The 23096-nt window shown below is 43.3% G+C and overlaps 1 protein-coding gene across 1 annotated transcript; it reads right to left on the bottom strand.

Moving 5' to 3' along the window:
* Nucleotides 1-5: 5 nt before the first annotated feature.
* On the bottom strand, nt 6-13232 carry LOC106605346 (protein C-mannosyl-transferase DPY19L1). Its single transcript, XM_014200863.3, has 22 exons — nt 12733-13232; nt 12366-12390; nt 12136-12223; nt 11809-11946; nt 11592-11712; nt 10252-10345; nt 10056-10113; nt 9513-9604; nt 8284-8383; nt 7631-7708; nt 6263-6349; nt 6086-6145; nt 5747-5827; nt 5458-5559; nt 5016-5087; nt 4005-4087; nt 3821-3845; nt 3324-3443; nt 2669-2843; nt 2330-2429; nt 2112-2237; nt 6-1824 (listed from the first exon to the last, which is right to left on the bottom strand). The coding sequence occupies exons 1-22, from the start codon at nt 12968-12970 to the stop codon at nt 1653-1655; spliced, it is 2235 nt and encodes a 744-aa protein (XP_014056338.1). The 5' UTR covers nt 12971-13232; the 3' UTR covers nt 6-1652.
* Nucleotides 13233-23096: the final 9864 nt, after the last annotated feature.

A 23096-nucleotide genomic window follows, 5' to 3' on the forward strand; every position in this document is an offset into this window, starting at 1 on the left:
CCAGAGACCATTTAATGAATTTAATATCCAATTCTCTCAAATGATCAACCAGCAAAAACTCACATTGGTTTCACTGTTAATCAAAACCAAGAGAAAGAAAGATACTGATAAACATTTTTTCAAAATACAGATGAAATCAACAAGCATTAGACAAAGCTAGGCGTGTCACAAGAAATGTTGATGTCAAAATATTTCAAATTGTGTGGTCACCGCCCCTGCTTTCAAGATCACTTCAGTACATCTTGGACATAACCAAAAATAAACTTAGCATAAAACACTTGCTGTGCTATTCATGAACTGTCACAGAAATAGCAGAATACATTGAAATAAACTTCTAGCTTTCACCTTGCATTTAATTGAAACCGCTGCTTGAAACTATTACAATTGATGAATGTTGTATAATATGTATAAACCTTGAAGTCTGAGTAACTAACAGTATGCTTATTGCTAAAAAGCCTCACCTGTATTGGTGAGATGATTTGTACCCAACAATACTGTAGCTTTTACACTGGAATGATTACACTGGGGTTGTTTTAAGTAACTTCAAAGCCACATTGGTAAAAAGGCAGAATGAGTCACAGGGATAATGAGAACGACACTCCAGTTAAGTGGAGCTCCGGAGCACTCTCCTGTTTGACCCTTGACCTCATCAGAGTGGCAAAGGGACTTTCACAGTCAAGACTCAGAGCTGCATGAACAAAAGGGGAAAGTGGTTTTAAGTGAGTAGAGCACACCGAGTGTAAAGTGGAGTCCAGAGTGGCGTAGTCTTTCACAGCTATGTCCCCAAAATAAAATGGGGAAGTAACCACAAGCGCGTTACAATTCAAATCATTTAAAAAAATGTTGTCGTCATAATACATTGTTGAATTCAATTATGTTGCTGTTGTGACATGTGCAAAGGCCACTGAGGTGCAAAAAAAGGCTACAAATTAATGACGTAACTTCCTGTGGTGGAGTACAAAGCAATGACGCTAAATTGGCATGACTTTAACAACTCCAAAAAGATGCCTAAAAGTGTTTTCTGTATGTCAATACAGGGTCCTAAACCACTGATATATGGTGGTAGGTCAATACGCTAATGCTTAAAATAATGCACTGCTACAAGTTGCAATGGGTTGTTGGGAAAAATCTGTTTGCAGATTATCATATTCCGCTTCTCTTAAAAAGGACATTTCAGGTGTGCTACATTAAGCTGACACTTGCAGCTGTAACACTAGTAGTTATACTAACTACACTTTGCTTTGGCAAATAACAAAATGATTACACACATCAGTGAATCAAAAAAATTACACTAAATAATGACAATTCTTAATATGCAAAAAAGGGCATAAAAGTACAAAAACTAAATATGCCTGACATCCAAAATGTACTAATACACAAAAAAATAAAATGAATTTCTATCTTTAAGAACAACTTTCAGTATAAGCTCGCATAAAATGAAATGCTTACACAACACAAGTGGGGACTCTTATCTAGCCCATCACATCAGTCCACTGCTCTAACAGAGCCTCGGAAAAGGGAGACGTAAAACGCAGCTGTGGCAGTGGTACCTCCAAAGGAGACAGACCAACAGGAAAAGGAACTATATAAAAACACGCACCAGGCTGGTGGAAATACTAGAAGGTAGCACCAAAAACAGGCCGACCCTGCTGTTATCTGAGCTCTTTAGCTGCTTTGGGAACTTTTAGAACTTTGTAAACGTTGTTGTGAAAAACGGTGGCAAAGTGAGGCCTGGAGTCCCTGGACATGAGCGTACAGAGAGGGACTTTCCCAGCGTTCTGAGGGTCCTCCACATCCCAGATCTCAGGCATACTGCAGCCAGGCCTGGAGAGCACAGAGAAAGCCAGGAAGAGAGAAAGAGAAAGGGGCAGAGAAAATATTTCAGCAAAGAAACAAACTGAACAAAAACATTGTGTGATTAACGGACTGCGAAACAGATTGTTCAAATGGTCACTTGGCAGCAGAATTGGGTTCAGTTCAATTCAGAGTTATTTCAGAGTGAGTTGGAAAAATGCCCTGTACTGACTGGAATGACTTGTTGACAATGTCACAAGAACATATGACAGTGTAAACAGCAGTTGGTTACTGACGGGAAGGCCACCCAGGGTTACCTGGAGCGCCGGGTGCACCACGAGTCCTCCAGGACGAAGTAGTCCACCTCCATCTGCATCAGGTTCCTCTTCACCACCTCAGCAGACTTGCGGCTGTACATGGCGTACACCAGCTTGGTCCTCTCCCTGAGTGGAACAGACCATAACGTTTAGACAACGCTGAATTGGTGTTAGCCTAGCACATAGCGAGTACAGTAGTATCAATGTTCTGTCCACACCTCAGTCCAGCGTCCTCGTAATGTGGGTGGTTGACGATGGGCCGGCCGGCTGACAGCTTCACACTAGCCATGGTGGGCATGGCTCCAGCAAACACAGCGTCTGCACCACACACACAAAACAGTACATCTAAGAGAAGAGTCCACAGAGGCATGGGTCATGATCACTGATCTGAAAGGGACTGGATACCTGAAAGTGAGGTTACCAGCCAATTGCTTTCACCAATCCAACCTAGTCAGATCAGTCAATTCCATAACGAAGGATGCCATTTAGAATGATAAAAAAAATATATGTTTATCTCGAACCTCTGGTTTCAGAGGTAGGATGAAGACGTTACTCACGGGGCCGTGTGTTGTCTCTGATCCAGTCCAGCAGCTGCTCCTGGGGTAGGTTGCTGAATTCTCCCATGATGCCCCACTGGGCCTGCAGGTTGGCCGCACCCTGCATGGCCATGATGGACAGGATGCCAAACACCATCACGTGGAGCTTGAACTTCTCCCCTATCCAGCCAAACAACTGACACACAGACAAACACACAGACAGACAACACATGAGCATCACAGAGAACACTGGTCTGCAGGGTGTCTGAGGGTGGTCTCTAGTGGTAGTGGTGTTGTGATCCATCTTTGGTAACGTTATGTACTCTGCGGTATCTGTGTGGTGTCAGTGCTAATTGTGTTGTGGTGTGGTGAATCTCACCGAGTTGCGGCGAGTGGCGTCGTGTCGTGTCGAGTGGCGTCGTGTCGTGTCGAGTGGCGTCGTGTCGATGTCGAGTCGTGTCATGTCGAGTCGTGTCATGTCGAGTCGTGTCGTGTCATGTTGAGTCGTGTCGTGTCATGTTGAGTCGTGTCGTGTCATGTTGAGTCGTGTCGTGTCATGTTGAGTCGTGTCGTGTCATGTCGTGTCGTGTCATGTTGAGTCGTGTCGTGTCATGTTGAGTCGTGTCGTGTCATGTTGAGTCGTGTCGTGTCATGTTGAATGGTGTCGCGGACTGACCTGTTTGGAGCAGATCAAGGAGGCCATGATGCACATGTGGGGCGTGAGGAAGAGCTTGAGACGCATGATGAGCATCGCCAGCACTGCAAACGCTATCAACTGTAGGCTATGGTACACCAGCTGACACCATGATAGAGAAAGAGAGATGAATAGAGAGAGAGAGAGAGAGAGAGAGAGAGAGAAAGAGCCCAGGTAGAGAATGAGGGTTGAAGGGCACAGGGAGAGAACAAGATTGGGGGAGGGATGGATGGAGGAAGCGAGAGAAATAAATGGTTAGAGCTAGAACTGGTAATAAAGCGAGCAATTTAACTGGCAGGAGAAAACTGCCTCTGTATGCAGGTTATGAAAATAACTTAAACGATCATTATTATTGTAGCTGAAGCAGATGAACATTACCGCATTTAAGAAAAAAAGAAGGCTTGAATCATATGGTGTGAGGAGACTCAGGCACGGTGTATACAGCAGTAACATTCAGGGAAATCAGGATGCTTGCTTACCTCTCCTTTTGCCAACATTTCTGGGCTGTGAAAAATGTGAAAAAAAAGTTATGAGTTGTCAAAATGTCAAGTTGTGTTGTCTTTATAAGAATGAATGGGCAAAATGCACATGGACGTTTGCCTTTTGACTTGTCCTGTTAAGAGGGTGAGTTTTACAACAGAGGACAGAGGTAAATATACTCACTGTTCATCGTCGTCATCGTCGTCTTCAGGTTTGACAGAATACTTCTCTCCTTCCCTCAGGAACCTCACAACATCCTGGATGGTCTGCGCAGAGTAGGAGAAGGGACAAACAGTGTCACAAATTAAAAAAATAAAAGACGAACCTCAGAAGGGATATAACGTTGACCAGGATGACTCCGCCTTCTATTATATGCTAACAGTGAGCATACTCACAGCAAATAATTAACCATTTTCATTTCTACCAGTATCACTATTTAGAAGCCCTCCATTTCTTCACTAGCAAAGCAAGTCAAGCAGAATCAAAATGGCACGTCATTTTTTTATTATAATAATTGTTTACCCCTTTATCTCCCCAATTTCTTGATATCTAAATTGGTAGTTAGTCTTGTAGTCTTGGGAGAGGTGAAGGTCGAGAGCCACGTGTCCTTCGAAATACAACCCTGCCAAGCCGCACTGCTTCGCATAACCCAGAAGCCAGCCGCACCAATGTGTCGGAGGAAACTCCGTACAACTGGCGACCATGTCAGCATGCATGCATCTGGCCCGCAACAAGGAGTCGCTAGAGCGCGATGGGACAAGGACATCCGGCCGGCCAAACCCTCCCCTAACCCGGATGTCGCTAGGACAATAGTGCGTCGCCTCATGGGACTCCCGGTCGCTGCCGGCTGCGACATAGCCCGGGATCAAACCCGGATCTGAAGTGACACCTCAAGCACTGCAGTGCCTTCGACCGCTGTGCCACTCGGGAGGCCCGCACTTGTCTTATTAATTCTGCATTTGACACACAATTACATCAAACTGACACATTTGGACACGCTTGAGGAGATTCTGGAATATTTTTGGAACATAATTATCTTGCCGTTTCTCAAGCCTGCCTCAAATATGACGAATTGAGCTCAACAGGCATGTCAAAAGCAGAACAGGAGAAATGACATTTCAAGGATGCCTGCCTTGTTCTCTAACAGTGGATTGTGTGGAGTGCCTGGTGTATGGCACACAAATTAAGTCTTACCCGTCCTGCTATGACAGCAACCACCAGCATGTTGATGGGAAGCAGCAGTGTCTTGATGTAGCGCAGTGGGGTCTGAGAAGAGCAATGTTACACACGTCAGACCGACTGGAGAAAAACATTTATTTCTGACACATACCACACACGACCTTTACAAAATGAGCTGCCAAATGGGGCGGCAGGTAGCCTAGTGCTTAGAGCGTTGGACTAGAAACCGAAAGGTTTCAAGATCGAATCCCCGAGCTGACAAGGTAAAAAATCTGTTGTTCTGCCCCTGAACAAGGCAGTTAACCCACTGTGCCCCGGTAGGCCGTCATTGAAGAATTTGTTCTTAACGGACGTTCCTAGTTAAATAAAAGGCTAAATAAAAGAAATACTATGAAAGGATGCCTTCTAACACTAGTGCCATGTTGCTATGCCAAATACGGCCAAGTGTCTTTCATACCTCAATTTCCATGAAGTCAAACTCAGCAGCACAGGTATACATCATGGTGTCAAAGTCCTTGTAGCTGGTAAACTTGGACTTTATTAAGCTACTGATGTGAGCCTGGGAGAGAAATTGTTGTAAAAGTAGCTGCAATTTCAAATACAGTTAGCATATTCCTATTTACTTTTATTACTATCATACTTTTGAGTGATGACTTGTTCCAAAATGCACAGTGATTCTTCCAGAAAAGGCACCAAAATGTAAGGCATTTTGTTTCAAATGCACAGGGCTATTTTCAAAGACTTACATCATCAGAGGCTCCAAAGATGGCTGACAGCATGAACTTGAGAATGACCGTGGAGACAACCCATACCAGGCCCTGCATGACCTGAGAGCAGACAGACAAGTCAACCAGGAGACAGACGCAGTCTTCTTTTACTAACATTGTGGGGACACACAATTGATTCCCATTCAAAATCATATTTTCCCTAACCTAACCTTAACACTAATTCTAACCCCTCTAGAAATATACTTTTTCCTTGTGGGGACCGGCAAAATGTGCCCAGTTTTTGATTATTTACTATACTTGTGGGGACTTCTGGTCCCCACAAGTATAGTTAAACATGTCCACACACACACCTCTTACCCATGTGATGAGGCCAGGTTTGAAGGCTCCTGCAAATTTGTCGCGCAGGGCAATTATTCCCTGCAACCAGGAAGGAACTGATTTCAACACCGTACCATTTTCAGCATCACACCATGCTTAACATAAAAGACATCCTCTACACATTGAAAGCATGTGGAGAGTGCTAGTCCAGCTCACCCAAATGGAGACCAGCGAGGAGGCGTAGAATGATGTCAGCAGCATGGCGTTTCCAAACATCAGAACAAAGCACACGGCAAGTGTGATCTGGAGATGGAGTGGGGTGGAAAGAAGTTTGGTGACATAGTCCGAGTACATATTCACATAATAATAAGCAATTCCCCTTGACCACACCTACAAATTGTGGAAAACAAAACATTCTTTCCCATTGACACCAAGTGTAAAAGAGACAACTTCGTCATAGACTTGTTATACAGAAAAAGAAATGCAGAAAAGCTGCTGTGTTGTTCAATGTACATGTTACCAGGTCAAAAATCCCGACTTACGGTTCGCAATGCTTCCACATAGGGAAATAGAGCATGCGAGAAGAGCCCTATAGCTTCAGGCTATTAGGTGTAGGACACTGGGAAATATGGGGACCCAGTGTCCAAGTAAGCTACACGTAGCTACAGTATGTGTGGAAAACATTATCACATTCAAAGACATTTAACTTGTTTAGTAGAGTCCGTTTGTAACTCCACTTACCCCAACAAAAAACGTGAAGCCTTCAGTCATAGTCTTAAAATGCTACTACTTGTAGCTGTATAGTCCATTATAGTCTGTTTGTTTGTGTTGTTGGTCTTGGCTAGCTTAATGTTCTGGTCGGTAGCACTCACGTGGCTGTTAGCACCCTCATGAAAACGGGCATGAGGGAACTCTACAGCAGGCAATTTTGAAAAGTAATCTTTAGACATGTTGTACTTTTTAAAATGTAGTTTTGTAATAGACTAAAACAGGTTGACAACAAGGAAATTGCATTTGAAAAAGGTTACGTTTCAGCTGTGAGCCAATGGGGTAACCTAGGCAACCACAGGTTGTTTTCCCCCCACAGGTGGGCAGGGCTGCAACATTCAATCTAATACCGACTGGGACTATCAAGAGTTGTGTGTGAAAGTATAGTTTTTTTTACTGTTGTCATGGCACATTGACACACACACCAAACTTGTTACAGCCAAAGTGGGCTTAAAAATGCTGTAAGTCGTCGAGGACACACGCCTGTGTGTGTCCCCGTTTTCTTTACGCTGCCACTTCTTGCCAGGCGGATAAATTATTCACAGCCATATGTCCTTTCTTCTCTCCTCCTCCGACACACATTTCCAGCGTCATCTTAATACAAAGGGCCTCTTCCCTTATCTCCCCAGCACACTGACCCCAGCTCCCTACGCTAGCCACACTAACAGCCTGTGTTGCTTAGAGGATTAGGAGAACTGGAACTGTGGTGGAGAGGAGTACTGTAGCTACGGACCGAATCACACACAAACACACTGCCCTGTTTTACGATGCACGCCCACAAGTACAGGTTAGTTAGGAACCAGAAAAGAAATTTACCATGTGTGTCACTAGGAGGGACTGCATTTTAGTGGGGCTGATGTATCCCAGGATGTACGAGGCAAAGAGAGAGGCCACCTGAAACAAGTAGTCAAGTGTAAACACAAGCAATAAGTAGTGTATACAACAACTGTGAAATGATTGCAATAAAGGGTGCATGCTTATTTTCGAGCACAACACATTGATGTTATAAGTACTTTGATTAGTTTGTGGTAAAATCCCCATATATAAGGCTCTAATTAGGATAGGGAACTGTAGCTAGCTGAGGGACACTTGCTATTATAATCTAGCCAGACTGATAGCAAAGCTGTTGCTAAGCAAAGATGCCAGCAGATCCTGTTTGTGTGAGAGTAACCTTCAACGCTTTTGTCTGCCTCCCCACCTCCTCCAGTCTTTTTCTCCATCTGTCTCACACCCTGCCTCCTTTTTCACTGTCTGTTGCTCTTTTTTTGTTATCCTCTTCTCCATCTCTTACAATGTCCCTTTACCAGTTCACTCTTCTCCCTTTCTCCTTGCTCAGTCTCTTTCTCTCTCCCTCACAGCCTCCCTTCTTCACTCTATCACCATCTCTTCCTCACTCTGTCTTCCTCTTCTCCACTGCTCTCACAGCCTCCACCCTTGTCTATATTTATCTCTCCCTCTTTTTCTCTTACCTGGGTAAGCAGCACGAACTGGGCAAACTGCCAGGGCAGCATGAAGCACAAATTGGAGATGGCCAACGCCCACATGGCCTTTCTGCTAGGGTTGCGTGTCCTTTGAAGAGATAGATGTGGAAAAGGGCAGGAGGCAAGAGGTAAGGAAATCCATTAACACAGGCACACACTGACACTCCCATTCAGGCAGCCTCTAGATAGAATGCATCAGCCACCAAGCCTTCCACTCACACTGACAGCTTTAGAGAACAAGTTAAAGGGGTCGAACAGCAGACACTTTGACTCCAAGTGAATTAGAGTGAATACAAAATGTGATCAGTGCGGGAACGGAACCAACAACCTTGGTATTGCCAAAATCAAGCTTTACAAACCAGATATCTGGACCACAATGAATTGAGATCATAATAATTGAAGAGCTCTCAATATAATCTACATCAGTGGTTCTCCAATGGTTTTGCCTCGGCATCCAAATTGAACTAGGTTGTCTCGGTCGCGACTCAATATTCGCATCGCGATAAAGAATCGCCAAATTCAATCTTGAAAAAAAAAGGAATGGTATATTGATAGTTAATGTAGCAATTATATGACAAGGGAACAACATTCACAACCACCTCTTTCATTGTTAATAATTACATTTTGCACATATTCTTGATGAAGAATGTTAATAAAGTCACCTCACTGGCTTGAGACCAAAATAGTGCTGCTAATAGCTCTATATTGAAATATTGTGATTTAAGAAAAGGTGTTCAGGGATTAAATTATAAAAACATGTAAGTACATTATCATTTCTACACACTATCTACCTGGTTTAAGTTCAGACTGGAGTATTTTTTAATACAAAAATAAATACAATTTACTCAGACAGCCGCAAACTATCAAAAACCTTCTACAACCAAAATTTGGTGGAGATGGCCAGCACTATTTGAGACTAAATACATTTTATTTATGTATTATATTAAGTTAAAATAAAAGTGTTCATTCAGTATTGTTGTAATTGTCATTATTACAAAAACATATACAAATCAGCCGATTAATCGGTATCAACTTTCTATGGTCCTCCAATAATCGGTATCGGTGTTGAAAAATCATAATCGGTCGACCTCTATCCAGCACCAGTTGAGAATCGCTGCTTTACATTACATATCACTAGCACATGAAGAGGCAGCCAGAAAGATTGAAAAGAGAAGGTGAGAAAGGAAGGAGAAAGGAAAGAGGTTGTGGCGAGTTACCGGAGGATGTGGGTGAGGAGTAACATCTGCAGGACCAGGAAGGGATAGGAGAAGCTCTCCCTCAGGGGCGGAGTCCACATGACTCGGGTGCTCTGGGACACAGAAACGCACACACACAAACAAACAGAATCCTACTTTATTTTGCGACAACACATTGCTGTGTAGGAGGGGATTTTTTCTGTACCGCTACGCAATCAATGACAACTGCGAAAAGCTATTTGTACATAAAAATGCATCCAGTAATCTCATCCAGTACATTTACTCCTCATCCTACACCCACACTGCACCAATGCTCCTATAATAATGATTCGGATACATTCACACTTCTGTGTTGAAACCAGCACATACTGAGAAGGTAAAGGAGACAAGTGGGTGGCGACTGGGGAGAGGAGAGTATGATTGAAATGTCAGTATCGATTGGTGTGAATAACACAATAGAGCAACTACTCAGCCTGTCTGATACTGGCTGAGACAGCATTGTATCCATCCCCCATCTCCACCCTCATCAGTCTACCTCCACGGTTCTGTACGGTACACACTCACCTCTCCATGGTTGAAGAAGAAACACAGCACCGTGACCATACCGCCGAGCCGACTGCCACTAGAGAGAGGAAGGGAGGGAGATAATTCATCCTTTCTTATTTTAGCAGTATGTTAGAACATTAAAGTGACTAAATTACTTTAAAGTCTTAATCTGAGCCCAACCGATGCAGAATCAAAGGAGGGTAAAGGTTGTTACCTGAGGTAGGTCCCGTAGATGAAAAACAGACTCATCATCAGACCATTGAGGAGGAACACAAAGGTCACGTAGAAGTATGCAGGGTCACCCATACCTGACACACAGACAGAGAGACTATTAGGATTGAGACTGGCAATGGCAAGGACCTCAAATAGCCAAAGACCATAACTTCAAAACACTGATTCTCATGACCAGAGATTCTATTCAAATACTATATGCTATTCTACGGCCATGACCTGAAGTCCTGGACAAATATGAAAGTGAGAATATTGTTTGCTTGTTGTATTACTGTACCAAACAAATTAACTTACTTTCAGAAAATGTTAAGTCAACTGAGTGAATGGCTCAAAATAAGATGCCTGAAAGCATGATGTAATATTGATTGACACCTGACACATGGCTCGCTCATAGTGAAAGACATAGGCCTAATGGAAACATTGAAGCCTTCACTGAGTCGCCTTCTTAATGCTTTCCTGAAGTGGGAGGCTCTCTTTCATTTCACTACCATAGAACTGCTGAGGATAAAGGGCTATTCTGAGTCTTCTCTAATTTGCTGCGCACTCAGCTTGTGGAAACAGGAACAAAAGGCAGGCGGCACTTACATGTACAGCAGCACCTTCAAACTACATAGTGTGCTTTCACATAATTCACACCTTTAATTAGAAAGAAGTGTAACTTGCGCCAGTCTTGACTATATAACACTGAGAAGTACTACGCATATAACATGCTATGAAGTGCTAATGACAAGTCAAGAGTACAGTTCAACAAGTAGAAAAGGGGAACAACCTCCCCCTTATTCATAGATTTCATTGACGTTGGCCCAGATACATGTGAAATGTGTTATGTGAAATAAGAAAACAAAGCTTTCCCTTTGTGTAGCAGCTCAATTAAAATGCAACGAAAGCAAGAAATAGCCTCACGGATTGCAATTATTCATAAGCTAAGCAACTGCATGGCATTCCTTTGGGAGACACAGATCTCTATTTTCCTGAAATTAACTGGTATTCAAACTTACACATTTGGAAATCCACAATTCAGAAAAATAACATTGATCCAGTGCAATATATATGTTGAAATTAAAATCAAATAGATTGGCTTTGTGTCGTCAAGCAGTTCTCTCCCTACAGAGCGGAACACTGGTGTTATGCCAACTTTCAATTTCATATGCAGCAATAATGAGGTTTTTACGACTAATATTTCAGATGAACCACTGCAGCTTGGTGGCACAGGAATAACACTCATTTTCTTTATGATTTCCCATAGAGCTGGTTTGATTGCATCCGGCCTAGAGAGTTGTGTGTGTCTGTGTGTGTTCAAGTCAAACAAGACTGCATTGGTACCTTCACAGCCATCCACTGCAGCCATACCCTCTCCTCTATTGATGGACCAACACATCTTGGTGGGGAGTCCAAAGAATTCCATTATATCTGTGTAGATTCTGTACCAGCTGGCCAGGACCACCTAGAGAGCAGTGGAGGAAGGATTTCAGCATGAAGACCCTCAACAAAGTCTGTTGTCCAATCAAATGCCAAGGATGTCCATTTCCACAAATGTTACCTCTGGATAGAGATTGAACCTCTTCAGTGTGTTTATAACCAGTGGGTACTCTGTAAGCCGATCATTCATGACCAGATAAAGGCCGTTGAGAAAGGTTGGGGCCTCAATGATGGTCTTGAAGTAGGAGTAGTATAAGCCCTAGAGCAGGATCATACAACAATTGGATTCAATTCTAACACAAAAGCCCTTATCAGGTATTGGCTCATGGCCTGCTACAGAAACAAGGCTCTAAGATTTTGCAAGACACAGTATCACACACACATAGAATAGGTCATCATTATTTAATTCGTTTCTTCTTCTGTCATCTTTCAACAACACAAGACTTACCATTTCTGTGCGAAATGCCATTTCCTTTTCCAGTCCTGACAGATGTGAGAAGTGTCTGTCATTTTCAAAGAGGCGTGAGAGATGGTACCTACAGAAACAACAAATAGGCTTTAGGTCATCTAGCTAACGTTAGTTATCTATAATCAATGTACACGGGAAACGTTCAAGACTTTGAAGTGCATGTCAATGACCTGAAATGTTGTTAGACTGAGGTTAGTTACTTAACTTACCAATGTAAATACCCAGCCAGAGCAGCTATGAAGAAAATACAGAGAAACGATAATGATATTAAGAACGTTGTGGGGTTTAATCATTGTTCTAATATTAGTTAGCCAACTAGTTAATAATATAATTACCGTTAGCTAACTACAGTAACGTTAAATTGGCTATCATCATTTGCTAGCCACCAATGACCGTGGCACAGCCTGGGATAGCAACCTCGGTAACGTTAGCTGTCGTCGTGGTTGTGCTGTTTGAGCTAGCGCTAGCTAACGTAAGCTAACTTGTTACGTTAGCAACATCGTTACAGTACTGGTAACGTTAGCTAGCTAACTAACTTGCTTGCTAGCTACAGTATATGTGTTGTGTGACACTTACCAATAACCAGAGTGATTCCAAGTTTCACAAAAGCAGACGGAGTAAGGCCAAGCTTACTTCTGATGAATGAAAACCCAGGAAATAGTCCATTCTTATTGTGAAGCAAGCTGTTGAAAGGGGTGCCTTTTCCTGCTCGTCTACTTTTCCCGGTGCCTGGCGATACAAGCGGACTCCTGTCGTCGACGTTGGGCTGCGGCGGTTGATCCTTCACGTTTTGTTTTCTAGTTTTTACGACCATGTTTTCATAATCGTAAGTCTTCGGCTGTGAAATACGTTTTGTAGAAGTAACTGGATGGGTACTTTCTATCCACCGCTCAGGGTCTACACCTTTTGCTAGCTACCTGAGTGATGATGTGTTCACTGCACAAATCTTTGAAATGTTCGCCCCCAACTGGAGTTAATACAGACTGCATGCGTTAGTAGCCATGGTAACACACATACATGTATGTCAGTTGGTAGCTAGAACGCTTCAGTTCAAAATGTTGTTTTTCTAACGTAAATATAATCCTAATGCGACAGTGGCACATGTCAGAAGAATCCCCCCTCTCTGTCTCTCTCTGTCAATTTCAATTCAATTTAAGGGTTTTATTGGCATGGGAAACATATGTTAACATTGCCAAAGTAAGTGAAGTAGATAAAACAAAAGTTAAATAAACAATACAAATGAACAGTAAACATTACACTCACAGAAGTTCCAAAAGAATAAAGGAATTTCAAATGTCATATGTCTATATACAGTGTTGTAACGATGTGCAAATAGTTAAAGTACAAAAGGGAAAATAAATAAACATAAATATGGGTTGTATTTACAATGGTGTTTGTTCTTCACTGGTTGCCATTTTCTGTGGCAACAGGTCACAAATCTTGCTGCTGTGATGGCACACTGTGGTATTTCACCCAGTAGATATCAGAGTTTGGTTTTGGGTTTGTTTTCAAATTCTTTGTGGATCTGTGTAATTTCCCTCCGATCTGTGTAATCTGAGGGAAATATGTGTCTCTAATATGGTCATACATTTGGCAGGAGGTTAGGAAGTGCAGCTCAGTTTCCACCTCATATTGTGGGCAGTGTGCACATAGCCTGTCTTCTCTTGAAAGCCAGGTCTGCCTGCGGTGGCCTTTCTCAGTAGCAAGGCTATGCTCACAGAGTCTGTACCTAGTCAAAGCTTTCCTTAAATTTGGGTCAGTCACAGTGGTCAGGTATTCTGCCGCTGTGTACTTTCTGTTTAGGGCCAAATAGCATTCTAGTTTGCTCTGTTTTTTTTTGTTTGTTAATTCTTTCTAATGTGTCAAGTAACTATGATTTTGTTTTCTCATGATTTTGTTGAGTCTAATTGTGTTGCTGTTCTGGGGCTCTGTGGGGTCTGTTTGTGTTTGTGAACAGAGCCCCAGGATATTTCCCTGTGAATTATGAATGTAAAGCATAGGTTTACATTTGCATTACTCATGCCACTACATTTTCCAGAAATTGACAAACTACAGTAATGGCATCCCTTCACCAGCAGACAATGCTTTCTGGTTTACACTTGTCTTGGTTTTAACCACTAGGTGTCACTACAGTTTCAGGTATGAATTGAGAACGTTCAGGTTTGCCACTAAACCCGCCAAAATGGCATTCCATTTATAACACATGTACTGTCTGACCTGATCATTTATTCATAATGGCCTCTGTATCTCACAAAAGTAGCTGACTACAGAACTATATACACTACTACTTTATGAGAGTTTAATGTACACATGTAGTATTAAATCATTTGTGCTACTTTTGTGTTACCTTTTTGTTATCACTCTTTCTAGTTTTTTCATTTGAATAAATCTGATGTAGTGATCACAATGGTTCAATTATGGTTAATTAAATGTATTTATTTCATTATAAGTCTTCAGATTAATCTTGGACTGATCAAGATGCCTTCCTCTAGATACAAAATGTTCTTGGTTGAAGGTTATCAGATAAAATAACTGACCAATAATGTGCAGAACTATATTTGCTGTCATACCAGAGATACCACATTTATGCTAGGTGACCAGATTAACTGTGTATCTTTAGAGCCACTCTGCGGCCGCGGCAACCCTCGAGGACAGAGACATGGTTACCAAAGTTGCAGCGGAGGGGAGTAACGGTGGCTGGTCACACAGACAGGAACATCAGGAAAGATGATCTGATCTCATCTGTTTGGCTTGGAAAGGGACAGAGAGAATAGAGGGAAAAGCTGCCTTCTAGTGATGACATCATGACAGCTTCTCACCATCTCCACAAACAAACACGTCGGCTTGGTGCGATCTTTCTCAGCGGGGGCGGGGGCTGGTGGGTGAGTGGGACGAGAGGATGAGGGGCAGGAGGGAAGCGCTCTGTTTATTTTCCCTGGTGTTCTCCGTCGTGTTGGCCCTGGGACCCAGGAGCCTCCTGCTTTCTCTGGGAAACACGGCTGAGGAAGAGCGAGGAGTGAGGACCCCGACCGGCCCACACAGAGGCCTGCCTGGTACAGGTGCAGAATGAGGGAATGTTGTTCTGATGCTGACAGGCTATCAGGGTGCTGAGCCTCAGAGTATTCTAATGTCCTTCAATGGAAGCAATCCTCAGAATGTTGTCCTACATTCTTAGAAAAAAAAGGGTTCCAAAAGGGTTCTTTGAACTCTCTAGAGAGCAAGCAATGTATCAAAAAGTTTAAACAAGAGTACATGGACTATGTGGACCTCAATGGCATAAAATGTACCTTTTAGGGTTTATCCTTATTGGCCCATGGAACAACTGAATAAACTCTGGATAACAATATCAGCACAATAACATAGAATATACATAGGCTAATAGATATATTTAGATAAGAGATAACATCCCGAACCCATTCCAACACCATATCACTGACCTCCACATACACGTGACAGGATGCTTATTGTTACTCCACCTTCGAACAGTTTTCTTTGGAGCACCTCAGTTTCTTACACCACCAGTCTGCCCCAGTCCTCTCCCTTGCCTGGCCAAAGCCACGCCTTCACAGACGCATGTATATATCACATGATACCCCAACTAAGGCCCCTACATGCCAAGCTTTCAACATTGCACCCAAATCCCTCCTCCGCCTCCCCTATCCCAATGCCAAGCTCAGGGTGGCATTTCTTGGGCCCCTGACTGATTCATGGGTGCCAGACTGAGCCTAAATACAATAACAGGGGCAGAGTGCCCATCAGGACTCAGAAACAGGGGCGTGGGTTGGGGGTGGGGGGACTGGGGTGAGGGGACGAGTCATTGAAAACTGCTCTGCTGTTAGCTCAGCTTGCGGCCACACTGAGGGAATTTGTTTTTTTACCAAACAGAGCGCTGCAGCAGCGCCCGCTGGCCTGAGCTGGCTGGAAGGAGGGCGAGCGGGGGTAGAGGTGGACAGGGAGCAGGCATTTTGGTGGTGCGGGCAGGACAGCTCGGTGCAGTGTAGTGTGGCTGATGACACCTCCTATTGACTGTCCCGGGGTAATTGAAGCCAGCCGCCCCGGCCCGGCCGCTCCATGCCGAGGCTAAATGCCGTGCTGGGAAGAGGAAGGGCGTTTGGGTCTCCGTTTCTCGGAACTGTTGGCCATCTTGGTTTTACAAATAATTGTCCCATTGGAGTCTTTCATGAGATTCTCAGACGAAATTTTAGAGTTTCATGCTACCATGTCATCTTTTTTGCTTTTTCCCTTCTCCACAACTCCCTAGATTAAATGATAGCAGGGCTGGTTTTGGTTGGTCCAGTAGGTAAGCACACAGTCGGCAGTCTGAAGTGTGAATCTGGGACCAGTGTTTATGTATTGAGCTTTCAGAGCACTGAAGCTCTCCCAAGTCTCCACTACACAAACATCTACCATATGGAGCAGCCAGAGAACTGAGGGAGGCATCTGGGCCAGGGCAGCACATGGGTGCCAAAGTAACCACGGGACAGTGGGAAGAGATCTGTGATCACAAGCAGTGTGTGCGTGTCAGTCTGTGGCATCTCAACATTTTTTAGCTTTTAGAGGTTTCTATAGTGACATCTTGACAGTCAAATTATTAAATATAATACACAACATATAATACGATTACATATGTCATTTCAGCAGTGCAAGTTCGCAACCCGTTTACTTAGTCACTAGTTACAGTACTAAACCATAAAATGTATTGCATGCTGTGCGTGTGGTGAGACAGAATTTCAGAGGAAATTCAACTGGCTCCCTGTTTCCGTGACATGTTTATTACTGACAAGAAACACATGCTGTCAATGATCACTTATTCTTTGGGTATCAGTTATCTCAACATTACGCCTCATTAGTATTCTCTGGAAACCAATTCAATTAGGCCTCTCCAGGGGCCTGGGGCTGCAACACAGCATCAATCTGAATAAGAGGGAGAGCGGCTGTCAAATCAGTGCAAGGGTGTGTGTGTGTGTGTGTGTGTGTGTGTGTGTGTGTGTGTGTGTGTGTGTGTGTGTGTGTGTGTGTGTGTGTGTGTGTGTGTGTGTGTGTGTGTGTGTGTGTGTGTGTAAAGAGGTAGGGGTGTCATGGGGGTTTGTCGTCACAGAACTCTGTCACTCACCGAAGGGGAGAGAGAGAGGGAGGGGGTTTAGGGTGAATGGGTGGTCTGAAGGGCAGAGGGACGGTGCGTAGGTCCAGAGTTTGTCTATGATCCCCTGAAGAAAAGTGATTTCTTATTGCTCGGCTTTTGTGATATTGACCCCTTTGTTGACAGCTTTTGAAAGCTTCAACTACTGCTGTCCATTCCAGCCTTTACAACGTTCCAGTCCTGATCTCTGTCTCTTACTGCAAGTGAACAAAACCTGACTTTAGATTGCAGAAAGCAAACAATCCAGGTTTGATGCCAATCGGTTACAAGAGCTCAGCAGGTCCTGTGGTTGTCATGGCAGCTTGTGGCATGGTAACTGGCACACCTGTTCAGGCTGACTTCGGGGCCCTTGCCCTCGTCTTAATCCTGGTAATACCACTGGCAAGCCTCAACCTCCATGTTTCGTATTCCTCTTTTCCTAGGACAAAGCACTAGCCTGCCTCACCTGCATGGTTGCTGATGGAGAGATAACAGAGTGATAATAAAGGACATACTGTATATCAGCCTAAAAGAAGAGGTATCAGCCTTTAGCCCTGAAGAACATCAAGGTCACTGGGCTCTCATGAAGCAAGTGAGGCCACATGGGAGATCTATGAGACAGTCATTGTGAAGACCTATGTCATTGTGAAGTTCTATGTTATTCCATCTACAACTAAAACATTTTCCGACAAGATAGAACTGCCAAAAGGGGCGGAGGTGGAATCTACTGCAGAGATAGCCTGCAGAGTTCTGTCATACTAGCCAGGTCTGTGCCCAACAAATTCGAGCTTCTACTTTTAAAAATCCACCTTTCCAGAAACAAGTCTCTCATCGTTGCCGCTTGTTATAGACCCACTTCAGCCCCCTGCTGTGCCTTGGACACCATATGTGAATTGATTGCCCCCCATCTATCTTCAAAGTTCGTACTGTTAGGTGACCTAAACTGGGACATGCTTAACACCCCGGCCGTCCTACAATTTAAGCTAGATGCCCTCAATCTCACACATTATCAAGGAACCTACCAGGTACAACCCTAAATCCGTAACTATGGGCACCCTCTTAGATATCATCCTGACCAACTTGCCCTCTAAAACACCTCTGCTGTCTTCAACCAGGATCTCAGAGATTACTGCCTCATTGCCTGAGTGCGTAATGGGTCAGCGGTCAAATGACCACTCCTCATCACTGTCAAACGCTCCCTAAAACACTTCAGCGAGCAGGCCTTTCTAATCAACCTGGCCCGGGTATCCTGGAAGGATATTGACCTCATCCCATCAGTAGAGGATGCCTGGTTGCTCTTAAAAAGTGCTTTCGTCGCCATCTTAAATAAGCATGCCCCATTCAAAAAATGTAGAACTAAGAACAGATATTGCCCTTGGTTCACCCCAGACTTGACTGCCCTTGACCAGCAAAAAAACATCCTGTGGCATTCTGCATTAGCATCGAATAGCCCCCGCGATGTGCAACTTTTCAGGGAAGTCAGGAACCAATATACTCAGTCAGTTAGGAAAGCTAAGTCTAGCTTTTTCATACAGAAATTTGCGTCCTGTAGCACTAATTCCAAAAAGTTTTGGGACACTGTAAAGTCCATGGAGAGTAAGTGCACCTCCTCCCAGCTTCCCATTGCTAGGAAACACTGTCACCACCGATAAATCTAGGATAATCGATAATTTCAGTAAGCATTTTTCTACGGCTGGCCATGCTTTCCACCTGGCTTCCCCTACTCCGGCCAACAGCTCAGCATCCCCTGCAGCAACTTGCCCAAGCCCCCCGCTTCTCCTTCACCCAATCCAGACAGCTGATGTTCTGAAAGAGCTGCAAAATCTGGATCCTACAAATAAGCTGGGCTAGACAATCTGGACCCTCTCTTTCTGAAATGATCTGCCTCAGTTGTTGCAACCCCTATTACTAGCCTGTTCAACCTCATTTTCATATCGTCTGAGATCCCCAAAGATTGGAATGCTGCCACGGTCATCCCCCTCTTCAAAGGGCAGACACTCTAGACCCAAACTGTTATAGACCTACATCCATCCTGCCCTGCCTTTCTAAAATCTTCAAAAGCCAAATTAACAAACAGATCACTGACCATTTCGAATCCCACCGTACCTTCTCCACTACACAATCTGGTTTCTGAGCTGGTCATGGGTGCACCTCAGCCACGCTCAAGGTCCTAATTGATATCATAACCGCCATCAATAAAAGACAGTACTGTGTAGCCGTCTTCATCGACATGGCCAAGGCTTTCGACTCTGTCAATCACTGCATTCTTATCGGCAGACTCAATAGCCTTGGCTTCTCAAATGACTGCCTCACCTGGTTCACCAACTACTTCTCAGATGAGTTCAGTGTGTCAAATTGGAGAGCCTGTTGTCCGGACCTCTGGCAGTCTCTATGGGGGTGCTACAGGGTTCAATTCTCGGGCCAACTCTTTTCTCTGTATATATAAATGATGTCGCTATTGCTGCTGGTGATTCTCTGATCCACCTCTACGCAGACAACACCATTCTGTATACATCTGGCCCATCTTTGGACACTGTGCAAACAAACCTCCAAATGAGCTTCAATGCCATACAACACTCCTTCCGTGGTCTCCAAATGCTTCTAAATGCTAGTAAAACTAAGTGCATGCTCTTCAACCAATTTCTGCCCGCACCCTCCCGCCCGACTAGCACCACTACTCTGGACGGTTCTGACTTAGAATATGTGGACAACTACAAATACCTAGGTGTCTGGTTAGACTGTAAACTCTCCTTCCAGACTCACATTAAGCATCTCCAATCCAAAAATAAATCTAGAATCGGCTTCCTATTTCGCAACAAATCCTCCTTCACTCATCTTGCCAAACATAACCTCGTAAAACTGACTATCCTACCGATCCTTGACTTCAGTGATGTCATTTACAAAATAGCCTCCAACACTCTACTCAGCAAACTGGATGTAGTCTATCACAGTGCCATCTGTTTTGTCACCAAAGCCCATATACTACCCACCACTGCGACCTGTATGCTCTCGTTGGCTGGCCTTCACTACACATTCGTCACCAAACCCACTGGCTCCAGGTCATCTATAAGTCTTTGCTAGGTAAAGCCCCGCCTTATCTCAGCTCACTGGTCACCATGGCAACACCCACCCGTAGCACATGCTCCTGCAGGTATATTTCACTGGTCATCCTCAAAGCCAAGACTTCCTTTGGCCGCCTTTCCTTCCAGTTCTCTGCTGCCAATGACTGGAACTAATTGCAAAAATCACTGAAGCTGGAGTCTTTCATCTCCCTCTCTAACTTTAAGCATCAGCTGTCAGAGCAGCTTATCGATCACTGTACCTGTACACAGCCAATCTGTAAATAGCACACCCAACTACCTCACCCCCATATTGTTATTTATCTTCTTGCTCTTTTGCACCCCAGTATCTCTATTTGCACATCATCATCTGCACATCTATCACTCCAGTGTTAACCTGTTTAGGATAGGGGGCAGTATTTTCACGGCCGGATAAAAAACGTACCCAATTTAATCTGGTTATTACTCCTGCCCAGAAACTAAAATATGCATATAATTATTTGATTTGGATAAAAAACACCCTAAAGTTTCTAAAACTGTTTGAATGGTGTCTGTGAGTATAACAGAACTCATATGGCAGGCCAAAACCTGAGAAGATTCCATACAGGAAGTGCCCTCTCTGACCATTTCTTGGCCTTCTATAGCCTCTTTATGGAAAATAGAGGATCTCTGCTGTAACGTGACACTTTCTAAGGCTCCCATAGGCTCTCAGAAGGCGCCAGAACGGGGAATGATAACTCTGCAGTCCCTGGGCGAAAAACAGTAGGGCTTTTGGAAAGTGGTCATTCTGAGAACAATGACACGGGTGCGCGCGTGCATGTGAAGACTCCATTTTCTATTTTCAGTGTTTGAACAAAAACAAGGTCTCCCGGTCGGAATATTATCGCTATTTTACGAGAAAAATCGCATAAAAATTGATTTTAAACAGCGTTTGACATGCTTCGAAGTACGGTAATGGAATATTTCGAATTTTTTTGTCACGATACGCGCCGACGCGTCACCCTTTGGATAGTGTCTTGAAGCAAGAACAAAATGCAGCTATTTGGATATAACTATGGATTATTTGGAACCAAAACAACATTGGGTGTTGAAGTAGAAGTCCTGGGAGTGCATTCTGACAAAGAACAGCAAAGGTAATCCAATTTTTCTTATAGTAAATCTGAGTTTGGTGAGTGCCAAACTTGGTGGGTGTCAAAATAGCTAGCCATGATGGCTGGGCTATCTACTCAGAATATTGCAAAATGTGCTTTCACCGAAAAGCTATTTTAAAATCGGACACCGCGATTGCATAAAGGAGTTCTGTATCTATAATTCTTAAAATAATTGTTATGTTTTTTGTGAACGTTTATCATGAGTAATTTAGTAAATTCACCGGAAGTTTTCGGTGGGTATGCTAGTTCTGAACGTCACATGCTAATGTAAAAAGCTGTTTTTTTATATAAATATGAACTTGATTGAACAAAACATGCATGTATTGTATAACATAATGTCCTAGGAGTGTCATCTGATTAAGATCATCAAAGGTTAGTGCTGCATTTAACTGTGGTTTTGGTTTTTGTGACATTATATGCTAGCTTGAAAAATGGGTGTGTGATTATTTCTGGCTGGGTACTCTCCTGACATAATCTAATGTTTTGCTTTTGTTGTAAAGCCTTTTTGAAATCGGACAATGTGGTTAGATAAAGGAGAGTCTTGTCTTTAAAATCGTGTAAAATAGTCATATGTTTGAAAAATTGAAGTTTTTGGATTTCTGAGGTGTTTGTAATTCGCGCCACGCTCTATCATTGGATATTGGCGAGGCGTTCCGCTAGCGGCCCATCTAGATGTAAGAGGTTTTGCTAAATTGTAATTATTTCACCTCTATGGCCTATTTATTGCCTTACCTCCCTACTCTTCTACATTTGCACACACTGTACATAGATTTTTCTATTGTGTTATTGACTGTACGTTTGTTTTAGGTGTAACTCTGTGTTGTTGTTTTTGTCGTACCACTTTGCTTTATTTTTGCCAGGTCGCAGTTGTAAATGAGAACTTGTTCTCAACTGGCCTACCTGGTTAATTAAATAAAGGTGAAATACAATAAATAAAAAAAATACAAATGTGAAGGTCTACAAAACAAGGTTGTTAATTAAACTGGGAGGATTAAATGTGAGGTTTCTTTCCTGTTTGCCTCTTTCCTGGTTTCACGGAAAGGACATGAGAGACATGTACATTTTTGGTTTGTAATTATTTTACAGTGTTGCATATATACATATAATAAACCATATTTGTCTAGATCATGGGTATTCAACCAGGGGTCCGTGGTTGAAAAACCACCAGCAAATAGGCTACCAGTGCAGCAAGTGCCTCTGGCTTTCTTGACTTAGACATACATTTTTGCCAACACATGGCTAACATTTGTTTAATCAGCTTAACAGTTGCTCTCTGTTTTTGGAGTTACCTTTCAAGCTAATAGGCTGTGTTAGCGTTTACACTTCCTCTTCCAATTATAATGTGGGGAGTTAATGAAAAACTATATACCAAATCATTTTAAAATGTTGATTCTTCTCCTTGCCATTATCATTCACCTGATGATAACACAAGATGTGTTAAAAAAAATGTATTTTCTAACGTATGATGGGTCGCCGGTTTGCCGAGGAGGGGGTCCCTGGGAAAGAAAAAGGTTGAAGCCCCAGGTCTGATCAACAAACAGACAGAGAGCTAATTCAAATGGGGAAGAACAAAAAGTATAGGGAAGACCAAGAATCACATAGATTGAATCC

This window comes from Salmo salar, chromosome 05 (assembly GCF_965601325.2).
Source record: "Salmo salar chromosome 05, fSalSal1, whole genome shotgun sequence".
Lineage (NCBI taxonomy): Eukaryota > Metazoa > Chordata > Actinopteri > Salmoniformes > Salmonidae > Salmo > Salmo salar.